We start from the raw sequence: 16,729 nt of genomic DNA, 5'->3' as shown, positions 1-16,729 counted from the left end.
GACTCTTAAATGTTCATAAAATGCGACCGTTAAATGTTCGTAAAATGCGACTCTTAAATGTTCGTAAAATGCGACTCTTAAATGTTCGTAAAATGCGACTAAATGTTCGTAAATGCGACTCTTAAATGTTCGTAAAATGCGACTCTTAAATGTTCATAAAATGCGACCGTTAAATGTTCGTAAAATGCGACTCTTAAATGTTCGTAAAATGTTTGTAAAATGCGACTAAATGATCGTAAAATACGACCGTTGAATGTTCGTAAAATGCGACTCTTAAATGTTCGTAAAAATACGTTAAATGTTCGTAAAATGCGACTAAATGTTCGTAAAATGTTGGTGTTAAATGTTCGTAAAAATACGCCCGTTAAATATTTGTTAAATGCGACGGTTAAAAGTTCGTAAAATGCGACTCTTAAATGTTCGTAAAAATACGACCGTTAAATGTTCGTAAAATGCAGCTGTGAAATGTTCGTAAATGCGACTCTTAAATGTTCGTAAATGCGACTCTTAAATGTTCGTAAAATGCGACTCTTAAATGTTCATAAAATGCGACCGTTAAATGTTCGTAAAATGCGACTCTTAAATGTTCGTAAAAATACGTTAAATGTTTGTAAAATGCGACTAAATGTTCGTAAAATACGACCGTTAAATGTTCGTAAAATGCGACTCTTAAATGTTCGTAAAAATACGTTAAATGTTCGTAAAATGCGAGTAAATGTTCGTAAAATGTTGGTGTTAAATGTTCGTAAAAATACGACCGTTAAATGTTCGTAAAATGCAGCTGTGAAATGTTCGTAAAATGTAACTGTTAACTGGGTCTTATCGGTTAAATGCGTCTGTTAAATTTTCGTGAAAAGCGATCTTTAATTGTTCGTAAAAAGTGATTTTTAAATGTTCGTAAAAAGCGATTTTTAAATGTTCGTAAAAAGTGATTTTTAAATGTTCGTAAAAAGCGATTAAAATGCAACTGTTGATTGTTCATAAAAAGCGCCCGTTAAAATTTCGTATGTTGTTAATTTGCGACTATAACGTGTTCGTAAAATGTGCCCATTAAGTGTTCGTAAAATTTGCTAGTTGAGTGTTCGTAAAATGCGCCCGTTAAGTGTTTATGAAATGCGATTGATTAGAATTCGTAAAATGTGACTGTAAAGTTTTCTTAAAATTTGCCAAAAGTGCACCTGTTGTTTTTGTAAAATGCGACCGTGAAGTGTTCTCAAAAATGGGACCATTAAGCGTTCGTAAAATGCGACGGTTTAGTGCTCTAAAGTGCACGACCGTAGACTGTTCGTAACATGCATGATTTGAGAAGCGTCTAGTTGAATGCACGACTACAAAAAGTCCTTCAGATGCACGAGTTTGAATTACTCTTAAAATGCCAAATGTAAAGGGTTCTGGATGTAAGTTGCAGGGACAGAACAGCTGAAAGATTGTCGTTGGAATTAAGATTGCAACAGTTCATGGGTGGCGATAAAACACAAAAAGCTCTTTAGTCAAAGCGAGAGGGAGCTAAATAACTCTAACCTCTGCAAGGCTCTCGGTTAATGGAAATGAGCAAAAGAACGAAATGGCGGGTTCATGCACCCGCAACAGTAGTTCATCGCTCGCCCGCCCAGTGAGTTAGAGCCTGAAACAGGCTAAAATAAATCAAACTGATTAATCACTCAAAGGCAAAAGTAACATGTTCATCAAAATTTATTGATGAATTACTAGAACAAAACATAAATGTACAAAAGATTTGGCCCCGTGAATAAACAGCAACATTATTGTTTTTTTGTTATTTACAAGTACAATCAAGCGAACAGCAAAAAGTAGAATAATGCCGGTTCCCGCAACTGCCTTAATTAACGCCTATTACCGACGTGTGGCTTCACTATTTCCATTTTTATGGTGATTGCCTCCACCGATTTTCCTCCGGTCAAGGAAACAACAAAGTGTTCGCCCTCTTTAAGATGAATCCTCCAGGGAGCAATCTCCATATAAGCCTCGATTTTCTGTTCAGCAGTAACGACAGCGAAGCTGTTGAGGAAAGAAAACAATATTTACTTTAATTCATTACTTTTTGGAACGTTGAACAACTGTGCCGCTATGCGTTATGAGGCATCCAGTGACCTAGGATTTTTTTAGGGTATTGCGATTAACTAGTTTCCAAGACACAACATAACCAAGTTTCTACTAAAAGGTTTTATGAGCCACGGGTCAGCTTTTTATGATCTCTTTTAGTTCGGGTTTTTTTCTTTTTTTCGGTTTTTCGTAGTTCAAAGCTTTGTTTGTAAGCAATTGGATATCCCGGTTCACCGAAACATTAGAAACCTTGGTTGTTAGAGATTTTATCACACGGTTTTCAAGACATTCCATGACTCGGTTCTTAGGCGCTTAAACCTAATTTTCAAGTTTCACTCTATCTTGTACTGAGCAAAATAATTATTTTTCAGCCATCTGACAAGTTAGGAATACATTTCATTGTAGTGCCTATTCGAGGATGGTTACACGGTTTACACAGGAGATTATTCCGTTTCACTTAGCACTCTGTAAATTTTGGAAGGAAAAATTTATTACATGTTTTCACTTTCGATCTTCATCCAAATCCACATATTTCCCCAATTGTAAAATTCTAATTCAAAACAGTTACCTTGCTAGCAGTGAAATGGGATCCACCCCTTGGACGAAGTGGACCTGAAGATTCTTCCTGTCCTTGTCCAATAGCAATTTCCATTTTCTATTAAACTTTGAGAAAATTGGTGACTCCAATGAGCCGTGCATGTCCGGAATCCTCCAGGTGAATATTGCTTTTTCTTCCCCTCTAATTGGTACGACAAGGAGACGATTCTGCGAAGGAAATAAATTCAATAAGGTTACATCCGGAAAACAAATCAAAGCGTCGTAATTGTGCTTAATAAAACTCCATTGTTGCGTCCGGGTTTGACGGTTTGGGTTAGAATTAATAAAAAGCATCTTAACTTACCATGACTACTTCCCACAAAGTTCTTGACCTTTCCTGCTCCATTAGAACGAGATGGCGGGAAGTGGAGCAGCTGTCATGTGCCGCAATTTCTTCCCTGCGAAGATAAGTGTGACAGCCAGCTACCTGGCACGCGTTCATTACTTTTCCACATGTAGCCATGTGGGCTGGAATCAAATATCTGCGTTTGAAAGGAGAGAATTTCAGTTAGAGTCAGCCAACCCCATACTAATTAATTTCGACCGTACAGAATCTCGTTAAAAACTAAAGAAAGAAACACTTAATTAAAAAAAGCTATTGTAACTAGACCGGCAAACGGGCATCTGGCAGACATTTTATAACTGAGGGTTGCTTTCAACAAAAATTCAATGAGAAACGCACGTAGAGAAGATGTGGCAGATCGATCTTCCTGTCAAGCGTATCACGTTGAGTTAGTTACAAATTTTAGAATGAAAATAATTACCGCTATACTCGTCGCTTTATCGAGTTTGAAACACAGGAGCAAGTAAGTGAGCCACAGTTGACATTGACGATAGAGGCGAAGTTATAAATATGCCGATATAATGGTTGTTTTGTGTAATTCGTTGACGTGGCGTTCAATTGACACCCAAAACCACTACCGGAAGAAAAAAGCTAATTGTTACATGATCGAAAAGATTTTAAATGAAAAAAGGTTTTAAAAGTGTTCCTCATTCAGCCCCTCTAAAACCCTAAATTGTTTTGCGTTCAGCCCAACGGATTGAACGCCTGAAACGTGCGCGTCGAGTTTTAAATGAAATTCAGTGAGGCATACGTCGCACTTGGCAAAAGTTCTGAAGTATGTTCTGCAGAACATCCATGACAATGACAAAGCGCGAGCTTTCAGGAGAAACATTTTGCACGAGCGAGGCCCACTACTGATAAATTTATGTAAATGCAATGGAAATGACGAGACCAAGTACCAGAATCACCTGGCCGTGAAGACCTTCAACATGCCAAAAAAACTATAATAAAAAAAATGAAATTGCCAATGATATTATAGGCGTCATCCGTCAAGACTTAAGTGCGAATTTCTCAGAATCAGTTTGTGCAAATGTCTCAAAACTATTGCGTTAGTCCAAAGTTATCGTGCTCAGATGAAAATTACAATCTTGTTCCGATTGCAAAACTAGGGTCACACTTGAAAATGGACTCGACAACAGTATTCTACAAGAAGATCAACAGATTCGCGCAAAAGTTTGCAAAGTATGAATCCTGTCCATCTGTCGAAATAATTTGTCCGAACCATCACTGAAGAGCGTTAGAGCCTTGGTATCTCCTGTAGCGCTCAGAATTTTTAAGCTCAAGTTTGATCGCTTGACCAGTTTATCTGTTACCTTGTTCAACTAGTAAAGCTTTACGAAAAAACTTTGACCCGTTTTGAACATTTACTACATTGAGCATTACTATCTGACCTTTTCATGGTGGAAGTACACCCCAGAGGGCAGGACACGTCGACATAATCACAATCCGTTTTCAAGTGTAGAGGTCTCTCTTTACGGAGGAGTTGTTGCCCACAGGCACACCATATCTCTTCTTCTGGGCAGACTGACTTGTGCTGTAACGCATCTCCCCGCTTAAACTTGGCTGAGCACAAGCCACAGTGCTGCTCGATTTCTTGGCAGTCGTGGATAACATGCTGCCTGATATCCTCGAGGGGCACATCCCTCTCACAACTCAGGCACTTGGCTGTCATGCCTTGCATCATTTTAGCCGCAAACAAGTTTCTACAGAAACTTATTCTTGGCTGCCTGCACATATGGCAGTTACGTGCCCCATTTTCCACCATTCGTTCGGCGCAGTGACCGCAAACAGAATGACCACACGGGTGACATATTTTAGCATCGACCATTGGACAAGTACTGCAACATGAATAAAAATAAATTAGGAATAACCATGAGACAACCATGACTTGAAAAGTTCGCGATACATACCAAATCTCACATAAAAATTCCTGTGGGAAACCGGTAAGGTCGATAAAATCAAAATAGTCTTGTGAAGACGACATGCTTGATTTTCTGATTGAACCTTGACTTACGGAGCGCACACTTAACAATCTGTTCTGAGGTTCTGCCTACGCTGAATGACAATGCAACAGGTCTCCTTTCCATGGATGCCTAATCAAAACACCGGAAATGGTTTAATGAATAGGGCATTTTAGTACGAATGAAGGCATTTTTGTTAGAAAAAAAGAAAGCGATCGCGACTTAAAGACCACACGAGTACTAACACCCAATGTGTGAAAGTCGGCCAAACCTTGGTGAATGTCCTCACAACATTTCGCTAGATCCGGACGCCTGTTGGCCTGTTTTTTTTCCCTATTATTGCTAACTGTGAGAATTTTGTTCAAGATCACGACAATTTCTTTTTCGTGATATTCCGTGATTACCTTTGCTTGTGCACGTTTAATTTAAGGTCACCACTTTTACTCACGCGCAACTTTGTCGAAGGGGAAGCCATAGGAAAGGAAGGGAATAATTTGTTTCAATATGGAGCAAAAATATAGATGTGAGAAACGATTGCTAACGCTGACTTTTTTTTTTCAACATTTTAAGTGACAGATTTTATGTTCACATTTCGAATTCGTTCTTCTACAAGATCGCTCTGATCGCTCTCAGCTTATTGGCCCTACTTGCCGCCTGCAAATTCGTGAACGCTGTGATTGGATGGTGATTTCAACCACGAGCGACATCCAAGTTAGTCATGCCAATGATACAAAGAAGAGAGATAGGGAAAGATCTAATACTTGCATTAGGTTACAATTATTTCTTCGCATATCACAAAACAAACAAACAAACAAAAACAAAAAAACGAAAGAGAAAAGAAAAATGCAGGCAGGACTTTAAACAAGTCCGTGTTGAGTTGTTGCGGCGCAGTGACCTCATAGGGATTGGCCACACTGGTCAGAGACCTTGGCCATCGACCCAACGGACAAGTAATGTAAAATTAAAAAATAGAATAGAAATGTAACATGAAAAAATTAAACACATACGTTAAGTTGATTTACGGTCGAGGAACAACCTCCTGAAACAACCATGTATGGGAAAGGTCGCGGTACCTGCTGAATTTCACGTAAAAATTCCTTTGAAATATCGCTGAGGTCGGCTCAACGGAAATAATGTTGTTCAGGCGACGTGCTTGAGTATGCTGTTGTTGTTTCATTGTGAATGTAACTTTAAAATAAGCTTTCTTTTCAAACGTTTCGCCTCTATACCCTAAGACAATAAGCTTTTCACGAAAGAGTTTATGAGTCTATTAAACTCGTCCACGTCGAAAGGAGCGCTCGCTTGAGAGGCGTTCTATTAGAGGACTAGGAGCATGCCAGGGAGCATTTAAGGCAACAAAAGATTTCGCGAAATTGAATCTTCGGTGCTCAAAAATTTTTTTTTTTTTTCAATATGAGTAACCCAAAATTGTTTCGCAATTTTCAAAAAAGTCACTTTTTGATGGAAGAGAGCCGTCGCACTTTCAAATATGTTTCCTTGAAATTAAAGTCCAAAAAGCTCGCATACTTCACAACAGGCTGTCATAATTTTTTTCTTTGCAAGTTTCTGAGAAGTCTCCCTTTTGTTAAATCTATATGCAAGAAACTCAAAGCGACTTCGCTGACCCACACATTCTACCAGTCATTTGTACTTGGTCCGTCGTGTAATGTTTTTTCGTCAAAGTTTCCATTTTCCATTTCATTTCCATTTAACAGCTTTATTGGGTACGTCTACAAGCTCAAAATGAATACATATACAAGGAAAGAGACAAAAAATGGATAGACATACGCCAAAAGGGTCAGTGGGAACGGGACATGGAGTCCCATGCGGGGCACTACCCTTAATAAAAACGAAAAAAAAAAAATGAAAAATGTAAAAACTTACAGTGAAAAAGTGCTAGATAACTAAAAATCAATGACAGGGACACGACATAACAATTGACCACGTGCACGGACTATTAACATCAAAAACTGAACGGAAAAGAGAGAACATGTGTTTTGCTACAAAAGTTTGAAAGGCGGTCGGGTTAGAAAACTTGGACGGGGGTGATAAGGTACAGACGTAGTTCCAGAGTTTAACAATTCGGTTGAAATAGGAGGCCTGAAAGGTACTTGTTTTACATGAAGGTGTTGTGAGATTGAAGGAATTACTTCGTCAGGTGCGGCCGTAGGAAATAAAAGAAACAAAGTTAAGGATGTTTAGATCCGTGTAGTTATTCAGACATTTGTAAAGAAACACAAGGTCCTTAAGTTCGCGGTCGTAGGCGAGAGGGAGCAAATTCAGCTTGATAAGCCGGTCTCTGTAGCTCATTTCCCCAATTCTGGTGCCTAGAATCCATCTTGTTGCACGTCTTTGTACTCTTTCGAGCTCACTTTTGAGACTGAATTGGGCTGGGGACCACACTTGCGTTGCATAGCACAGTTGTGACTTTACCAAAGCCAGATAGAGGGACCGCCTGACTGAAACATCGGTCAGAAAAGGGCATGTACGCTTTAGAAGCCCAAGTAGCTTGTTGGCTTTTGCGATGATGGTATGGACATGTGAATCCCATGAAAGGGAGCTAGTCACAATAACTCCGACATCCTTCTCACTTCTCACCTTCTCAAGTAACTTGTGTTTTCCAGAGGGCTTTTTATGAGAATCAGTTACCCTTTTTACCCTAAGTTTCAAGTAACATTACATTTTTGACATATAGAGAGTTACCTACATATCAGTTACCCAGTTTACCCTAAGTTTCAAGTAACATTACATTTTTGACATATAGAGATTCATTGCTGAAACTCGCTCTCTGAAACGTAGACAGATATGAGGTAATTGGTTGGTACAATAAATCGTCACACCCGAATTTGGAGAAGAGATTTGTGTTTAATGATGTTAGAGAGGAAAATTATCGTCTCCGCAAGTTTACAAACTAATTTAGTATCTGACGGGTTACAAAATAGAACTTTGAAAGAGAAAAAGACAAAATTAGCGCAATGTTTACCATCACTCACGCAAAGGCACGTTCTGTTACAGTGGATGATATTTAGCCATTAAAACTCTAAGACTGCGGAACACGTCTGCTCCTCCTCTCCAATCTCGCCACATCTGCTCATGGAGGAAAGCGGGAATGTCCTCTCTTCTAACTCCCTTTTCTCTCTTTATATGGTATTTGAGCCGTGCCCAAGCTGACTCTGCCTCCTGAGTGTGGACTCCAGTCAGGGGATCAACGAAGTTGTCTTGGTGGACCACGCTTCTATGCACCGTCACGTTGGGAACGTGGCGATGCAAGTTTCTGTAGGCGGCCCAATCGTCAGTGTGGACCTCGGAGCCAGGAAGGAGTACTCTCTGTAGGATTTGGCACAGAGTTGCCCGATCTCTTCGTTGCACTACTTGAAAATATCCCCTGCAGGGTATGTGCTCGGTGGATATAACGCCAAATACCCAACAAGGTCCGTTACCTGCACGACGCCCTCTTTGATACTGGAAAAAGAGTCAGATACAAACATATGTATATTTACATATTTAGTGAATAAATCCCATCAGGCCGCGGGTATGTGGACTGACAATGTCCTTGACTGAAAGAGTGTTCGAAAAATGAAAAATTCGACCGAAAAGCGAAGCTTCGAGGGCGAATGTGACGATTTTGAGGACAATACCTCAGACAGGAACTTTATCAGGCGACATACCAGCAAGCCGGAAAGGGTTATATTTCTTTTATAAACTATCGTACAAAAACCGTTGGTAAAACTTTCTGGAATAGCATTTGTTTCCAGGCTTTTTTTTTTCATGTCAAATGATTAAGATGAAAAGGTAAAACTTTTGAGCTGTCTTTTTTCCGCCGTTGCTTTTCTCCTTCTCAAAGATCATTTTACGAAAGGTAAAATGTGTAGAATGTGAAGAATCTTTTTATTCATTTCTTTCTAATTCAAAAACGCAGCGTTGTAATTTTGAACAGTTATTTTATACCAGCATACGGACCATTTTTTTCTGAAGGGCAGGTATGATCATGAGAAATGTTAAAAAAAAATTGTTTTCAGGGTCTGAAAAGAGAAAATAAATTGTTTGTAAACGTGAAGTCAGGTAAGATATTAAAAAATATTTCTACTAAAACTGAAATGAAAAACAAAATAACAAATTGAGGCATTAGAATAAAAATTGACACACTTTGGGCACTAAAAAGTGGTCACTCTGTTTTAAGCAAATAACAAATCTGAAAATAGCTAAATATTTCTTGAAGAAATGAGATTCTACTGTGGCAGTTAAAAAATGGAAAAAAATTGTTTGCACGAAGATGATGTTGGAAAAAAATGTTTGCGGAGCGGAGACGTATATACGGTGGCTAATTTACGTTTTCAACCCAGTTGTTAACACTAAATTACCTGCTATACTCTCCCACCGACGCAGCACCACAGTTTCTTTAGAAACTTACCCCTTCATTCATTTGTCGAATACATAACTTGGTTTCCTCACTAGAGGTGCTGCGTCGGTGGGAAAGTATAATAGGGTAATTAAATGTTATCAACTGAGTCCAAAACGATTAACGATTGATCGCTCTGACGAAAGAATAACGCTCAAAACGTCAGCTTTTAAACTCTTTACGGTGGCCAATTCACGTTATCAACTCAGTTGATAATACTAAATTACCTAGGTATCTATTGGCTCTTTTTGATTAACAGACGGGTACTAAAGTGCAAAACATGAAACACCCATGGGAGCAAGCAAGTGTCTGTTGATACCGATATGCGCATATTTTAGTCAATACAAAACGAAACCCGAACTGCAGACAGAAGTTCTGCTGGACAATCTACAACTTCAATCGCATATACCCACTTCCATCTTATTTGACGCGGGTCTGTTCCGCCCATTATCGCTTCCCTGGCAATTTTCAAGTTAATTGCACGTGGACTAAAAACGACATAAATGCACTTTCATCAAGTTAATAAAGGTCCAGTTATGTATTTGGAAAGCACACAAAGCTTCGCGCCAATGATTCTTTTTATTTATTTATTTATTTTTTTTTCATCCTAATACAAAGCCATTCAAAACAATGCCTCGGCGCAGAAGGTGAGAAATCTCTCTAGCAAGCTTTCTCAGTAACCACACCCTTTTGTAACATATGTGTCACTCTCCTTTTCTGGTGGAGGTGTCAAAATCTACTGTGGCACTGACCAGCACATCATTTATCCATATCTTCAATCTTACGAGAGTAGTCACTGGAGTATAAACATGGCGAGTGGTAATGCCAGGCGTGCGCGAACTATGAAACGCACTTTCATCTTGCTACGCTGGGCCGATCGGTAGCGCGTTCCGCGAGCGGCCGACTTTGCATCACTAGAGTCGGGTGGCCGTGTGAAAGAGATAACGTTCAGTAACAATTCGACCTTCGCGCATATTGCTGATATGCTCAAACATAATTTCCATCAGCTAAACACGGATGAAGAGATTTCAAGGTAAGACGATTATACTAATTCTATGACAACCGTCATTTATCGTTACTTTTAGTGAGTGCCAGCTATTTTTTTTTTTTCAGATTGCAGTTTTACAAAGCGGTAGGCTCCACAAATATTCTAACACGGGTTGGCACGGCGCCTGATATTTGTGGTGACACGTTTAAAAACGTCTACCGAAATAGAAGTAGGGTATTTATGCGGCCATCAATAGGTAGGAATTAAAGCAGTTCCGTTTCATTTAGTGGTGTTCTTTTTCCTTTTCATGACCGTGGTATGTATATGCCTAAACGATATCGCAGCCTGCAATTATGACTAAATATCCAGAACTCTCTGAGAAAAGAACCAGCCAGTCGCCTAATTCCAACGCAAGTGCATACTTATAGCCCTGATCTAGAAAATATCATTGCTCTTACTTCCATGGACAATGCTCTCAATTAAACATTAGTCGACTCAAAACGCCAAAAAAGAGAACTCTCAGAGATGCCTTTGTATTCAGGACAATGTTTGATTGTTTTTCATGGGATTTTCTTGTTTGAATCGGCAAGACCAACCCGTACAAGCAGGCGCGAATTCTACAAACGGAGCTGAAGACGACGGAGTAGCCGACCAAGCTGGTGAGCAAGGTAAATTCCAAACTAAAATGAATGAAATAGTTGCATTTACAGAATAATTAGACAAGATGTAAAAGATCTATAGATGATTCACTTGATTTTAGTAAGATGTAGAGATACGCGCAGTGGCATTCTAATATTCCTGGGCGAATGGAATTATCTTCCAAATTGCTCGGTGAGGTATACAATGAAAAACTGCAAAAATAGCAGAGAAGAATAGATGTATGATTGAAATTTTTATAACGAGTAAATCTGTGACAGGTTCAATTTTGATTTCCTTGTATAGATCGACAAGACCAGGTTAATCAAAATTCAGCAGACGCAAGGCATGACGACAGAACAGATGACCAGGCTGAAGAGCAAGGTAATTACGTATTCTAGACTAAAATGTGTGAAAGAGTGGGACTTCTACAGTGTTTCGATATGATATTTCGATACCAAAAGGTCAAAAACTTGTTTGCTTTAGAATTTAGAGAAGCCCAATGTGGCCATATTAGAATCATAGACACTTCTGTGAGGTATGGCAATGAAGAGCTGAACAAACACGCCACGAAGATAATGTGCTTTAGTAAGAGTTTTAAAACAAAAAAACTCTCTTTTTCTGTATCATTGAGACATATAATTCTTGATGACAATTTGAAACGGTGTATGTCATAACCTGATTCCTTTATTTAATTGAAAAGAAGTAAATATACCAGGTGGGCTTTTTGGAATACCCGAGTCGACTGTTACATGTCGAGAATAGATATTTTAAAGTGAAAAAGACTGGTGACGAACTCGTACGTTAGTTTTCAAGGGGCCACGATCATGGCTTGCGTCTCTCGACTTGTGCTACATATTTATTTGATGTGACATTGGCCTATCCACATTTCCTGTGGAGTTGTCTTGACTTTTCCAACCCGGGAATGGTGTTCTTTTTGCTCATTCTACATTACTTCAAAGATGATAACAAATTACTTCGCCTTTTGTAATATCTTTACAGCTATAGATCCAATCGATACATTTAAGTAGTAGCTTTAATTTTGTTTACATTCAAAACAGATCCAGCGAATGAAGTTGAAGGAGAGATGATAGTTGAAGAGGAATTCGAAGACACGATCTCCCAACTTGGTACGCTTTTACTAATTACGACTCTGCTACACTAGGTAGCGTCGGGGTGAGATTTAAGACCAAGGAAGACAGACTCTTTTAAGAATAGTCAGCGAAATGATTATCAAATATAAGATGGACTTCAGAAGTGAAATTCTCTCGGTTACTCTGGGTATCTCGTAGAATTACATGCTGATGTTCTCTTGATGACAAATTAAATTCATGCATGAATTGAATTTCGCTACAAAGAATATCTGAAAACTTGCACGGATCTATTGTAAATATGACGTATCCTTTGCTAAATCCCATGTTGTAAACCACTAAAATTGTGTGTATAGTAAGGATTTAGCTTTTTCATTCCAAACTTGTTGATGGGTATGATGAAAGCCTAGTTATATGCCTTATTTCCAAAGCGTGTGGATACTCTTTACCACAAATTGAAAAACTCATTTGATTTTGTTATTTTCTCACAGACACTCCCAATCGAACGCCACCTCCTCAGCGTGTAAACAACGATGGTCCAGGTAATGAGAACATTCCATCACGTGTTAAGGGTGTTTTTTTCAGGCAAATTGTGTGTGGGATTTGCATAATTATCTGACATTAAAATAATTTTTGTAGAAAATTTGGTTTAAGTTATGGGTAAGGCTTCATGAGAGACAGGAAAAAATTAGTTGAAAACATATTTTCTCATCTTTGAGCATTTCCAAATACCAGAAGTAGAACATGAACTCAGACGCAAGTAAACCATGAAATGATGTCAAAGGGAGCATTTTTTGCACTAATGAACAGGGGGCTGAATTAGTAAGGGGGGAATTGAGGACACTTTTTTCCTTACTTCATTTTTCATTGTGGCTGGGAAGTAAAGGAGAAATACATGCATGTGAACAATATGTGAAACGTATTGTTAATTCTCTGGTGAGTCCAGTTCTTTGGAAAACCCTATATACAGCTTCTAATAAGCCCCTCAATCTGAACAATCTGAATGGTAAGGACTGTGAATTTGTATGGGGCAGTAAGATTTCATCAATGTTGGGCTTATTTGAATAATAACTGCTTGCTTATTGATCTGCCTTTTCTTTTAGAACTTACTCACTTTCTTAATTTTGATTTCCTAGGGTATCTTAGCAATGATGATGAAATGATGGAACCTCAATCCTCATCAACACCTAGAAATGCCATATCCACTGGTATGAATTGCAATGAATGTAACTCATTATCAGAAAGTTTTCAAGTGTTGAAATGGCCCTATAACATCTTTTCTTTATCATTATAGATCCTCACAATACTGCGGAACATTTTACAAGACAGTTTTATGGCAAGTAGTGAATGGCATACACATTACTGTGTTGATTTGAAAAACTAGACAAAACACAAGACCTGATAATTAAAGAAATTAAATATTCCAGTCTTTTGTTTTGTACACAAAGATCCTCTTCTTAGCACAAAATTTTCTCTAAAAGTTTAACACAAAGAACCAATGGGAGTTTGTGCTTGATAGTCCTGCGTTGGAACATTAAAAAGTGGAAGAAAATGACTTTTTTTAATTTCTTTGGAAGGTCTAGATTTTGTACATGATGAAAATTTAATCTCGTCATTAATGTAATGAAAAACATTCTGTTTCTTATAAAAAATGCATACTTTAATTTTTTTTCAGATAAAGTGGAGAAGGTTTCAGTGGGTGTGGTAGAATGTGTGCATTTTGGAGGGCCATCTACTGCTCATGTATTAGAAGGTGAGCCAGTCATAATTAATAATATCCTGAGATGAGTAAGTTAAGGGGGAAGTTGCATGTTATTTTTAGTATTAATTAGCATTTTTTTTACTGCAAATGTGGGTGGGATTTCAGATTTCACCTTTTAAATAGAATCTGAGTTAGTAAGCTTTCAGGAACCTTTTTTTCATTTGGTTCTACACTAAAAAGTCACAAGAAAAAAATTGGAAAGAACAAACTGATGGCATTTAGCATAAGCTCATAAAATGGATTTAAATCTCCAATTAGCAAATGTTCTTTAAAAGCCATGTATATATATGTTGTGTCATGTACACAAACCTGGGTGGGTTATGTCCTCACCCTTGAACTGCATCAGCTCATTAATCAGGTTTTGCATCTTTTTACATTTGAATACTGTAATCCCAACTTTTGTTTTGTTTGTGAAGCTGGTGAAGTAGAAGAGATGGAGGACACCACAGTACTAGCAGAACTTGGTTAGTACATAAGTTCTTTAGAGAGACCAAATGTTTATTATGAATAATAATGTATGTAGACTGCCATGTATTTTCCATGTGTGTTGCTGATGTTTTATTATGCTATTGTCGATTAAAAATATACAGATCCTGCTAGTGGACCAGCCTATGATGTGGCACTTTTCCGCAAGTTTTTGAAGGCACATAAAATCCCTCCAAGACTTCCCATCATCTGCTTGTCTGCTTTGCAGGTATACTGTGTTCAGTGAAGTCCACATTTAAGGGGTTTCACCATTAATGCTCAGCAAACTGGGCTTGAATAACAGATTTCAAGTTTGAGCCATTCTGACATAGTATATTTGCATATCTCAAAATAAATTTGTATACATCTCCTCACATTTACTTTAGTTTGACTTAAAATTTACTTCAAGGGAATAAGCTTACTAAAGGTGAACTCTGTAGTGCTGCAGCATGAATGACTGTCAAAACTATGCTCGGTAGTTCCAAGACTTTAGGCTAGGGGAATAAGTCCATTACTCATTACTTCAATCAAAGAAAGTAATAATCATTAAATATAACCTTTTTCCTCATTATACACCACTTTTGATTGGAAACAAGGCTTTACAGAAAGCTAGCAGATCATCGCTTTCTACCAAAAACCTCCTATCAACATGTTAGATCACATTTTTGAGATTGCACTCTTATTTTTCTGTTTTAATCCTATATTGTTAAGTTCCAATTCTCATCAGTTCAACTTCTTGATGATAGCCCAATTCAGTAATATTGACTTGATTCTAAATGTTTTGCACACAGATGCAGCTGCAGGCTCATTTTGATGGGAAGCCGGTGTGCCTGATACGTTTTAAACTAACAGATAAGGCGGCAGGTATGCTTAGGTGAGTATGTTCCTGACCATACTTTGGGTCATGTAGAAGGAAGAAGGGAGGAAAAAAACATTGATTGATTTCATAATTTGATTTAAATTAACACATAGAACATGGCCTAACATACAGAATACAGTTATACAATTATTAATCTAAATACATGTACATTATTTTTCTATTTGTTATAAGGACTAATAAGTTTAAATCTTCTTGTAAGCAACTTATGGATAGTACTGAGACCATCAAAAAGTGTTATGTCCTGGTCTCCTATGTAGGATCTCAGTTTGATGTGGAAGGTAGCTAATCTTAAACTTCTTCTTCTAGGTTATATTTGTCGAGCTAAAGTGAAATTACCAGTCAGTGGGTAGATTTTGGGAGGCAAATTAAGAGGCTGAATTTGTAATTGAATATGATTTTCTTTCTTGTGGATACAAGAGGCTGAAATTGATTGTATGGATAATGAAGATGGATTGAGTAACAGAATGATTATTAGCCTTTGGTGAAAACTATCGGTCTAATGGCAAGTGGCATTACTTCTTGCTAATGAAGCCGTGTTGGTTGAGGCCATTTCTTTGCAGAAATCTCTTAGTGTTTTCTTTTTCTATTCTAATGTTACTCCAGTTTGTGGGAGGTCTGATCACACGAAAGATATGGAGTTGGAGTGTCGCATTTTTCAGCCCACGATGTCTCCTGTGAGACTAGTTACAGGAGACATCATTACAGGCAAGTGAATTAGTTACCTTGTAGAAAAGAAATGTTATGGCCTGCCAAATTAAATTGCTATTCCCCTTTTGATGGATAGGTAATATCAGTAATGTTCATTAGTATGTTTGAAGCATGGAAATATTGGCAAGCAACTGAGAAAGGTACTAAACAGTGATATATTTTGTAGGAGGTCATGCAGATATGCTCGGTAAAATTGAAAGGGCAGTGACAGAAGGCTGTCTTGCAGCACAAGCTGTGTGTGAGCAAAGGTATGAAGCAATGCTTGATGTCTCAATTTTATCTTAAAATGTATATGAAAAATAGTGTAAAGAGTGCAAAGGTCACAAAGCCTCACTCTGTAACCCTTAATGCCCCATGCCTGATAGACACTGTCTTGTGAAAGAGGCAATAAAATTTATTATGTTAGTGGTACCTGTAAAAATCAATCTTTTAGCTGTCATATAAGTTAAAATAAAATCTTTTTATACCTTTAGAAAACTGTTGGAGGATAGAAGAGAGTTCCGAAGAGTACAAGAGGATGAACTCAGACAATCAGTAAGTTATGATGAGATTAATGGAGTATTTGCTGGAGAATTGGGAGAGAATTTGCAGTTACCATACAGTTCAATACTAGCATCCTATCTCCAGGTCAATGCCATGCCAATGTTGGCTTCTAAATACATGGCTTTTAAAAGTATATCAAGTGAAAATAGTAAAGTGGGTTTTGCACGACTGTTGATTAAGGGGATCTAAACAAATTTGATTACCCACTCTCAGAGACATGTGATTGTCTGGTTCCTTTTTAAATCCAAACTCACCTGTTTTAAAAAGTTTACCAAACTGGCTTTTTTGACATATG

The 16,729-nt window shown here is 38.0% G+C and overlaps 3 protein-coding genes and 1 long non-coding RNA gene across 5 annotated transcripts in view; 2 read left to right on the top strand and 2 right to left on the bottom strand.

Moving 5' to 3' along the window:
* Positions 1-1,674: 1,674 nt before the first annotated feature.
* On the bottom strand, positions 1,675-5,047 carry LOC149053809 (TNF receptor-associated factor 4-like). Its single transcript, XM_089195883.1, has 5 exons — positions 4,912-5,047; positions 4,393-4,839; positions 2,963-3,140; positions 2,630-2,826; positions 1,675-2,016 (listed from the first exon to the last, which is right to left on the bottom strand). The coding sequence occupies exons 1-5, from the start codon at positions 4,983-4,985 to the stop codon at positions 1,842-1,844; spliced, it is 1,071 nt and encodes a 356-aa protein (XP_089052009.1). The 5' UTR covers positions 4,986-5,047; the 3' UTR covers positions 1,675-1,841.
* A 1,150-nt stretch (positions 5,048-6,197) lies between these two features.
* Positions 6,198-16,729, bottom strand: part of LOC113671115 (neurochondrin) — a 143,474-nt gene continuing 132,942 nt past the window's right edge. Inside the window, exon 3 of the mRNA XM_089195825.1 lies at positions 6,198-8,424. The gene's annotated coding sequence lies outside the window, so the exon portion shown is untranslated. The remainder of the gene's footprint in view (positions 8,425-16,729) is intronic.
* LOC149053808 (uncharacterized) lies at positions 8,421-12,104 on the top strand. 2 transcript variants are annotated; one of them, XR_016183530.1, is made up of 3 exons: positions 8,421-10,605; positions 10,940-11,017; positions 11,292-12,104. It is a non-coding gene; the product is annotated as an uncharacterized LOC149053808 (long non-coding RNA). The 2 variants fall into 2 exon arrangements; XR_016183529.1 differs by having other exon boundaries at positions 8,421-11,017.
* On the top strand, positions 11,973-16,659 carry LOC113681392 (uncharacterized). The gene is made up of 12 exons (XM_089195903.1): positions 11,973-12,115; positions 12,568-12,618; positions 13,213-13,284; positions 13,371-13,412; positions 13,752-13,829; positions 14,255-14,302; positions 14,429-14,532; positions 15,095-15,178; positions 15,383-15,461; positions 15,787-15,888; positions 16,058-16,139; positions 16,365-16,659. Exons 1-12 carry the CDS (start codon positions 12,073-12,075, stop codon positions 16,621-16,623), a joined length of 1,044 nt encoding a protein of 347 aa, XP_089052029.1. The 5' UTR covers positions 11,973-12,072; the 3' UTR covers positions 16,624-16,659.

This window comes from Pocillopora damicornis, chromosome 1 (genome assembly GCF_964200805.1).
Source record: "Pocillopora damicornis chromosome 1, jaPocDami1.2, whole genome shotgun sequence".
Taxonomy (NCBI): Eukaryota; Metazoa; Cnidaria; class Anthozoa; order Scleractinia; family Pocilloporidae; genus Pocillopora; species Pocillopora damicornis.
Note: the sequence above shows the minus strand (reverse complement) of the source record. Positions and strands in the feature narration are given on the sequence as shown.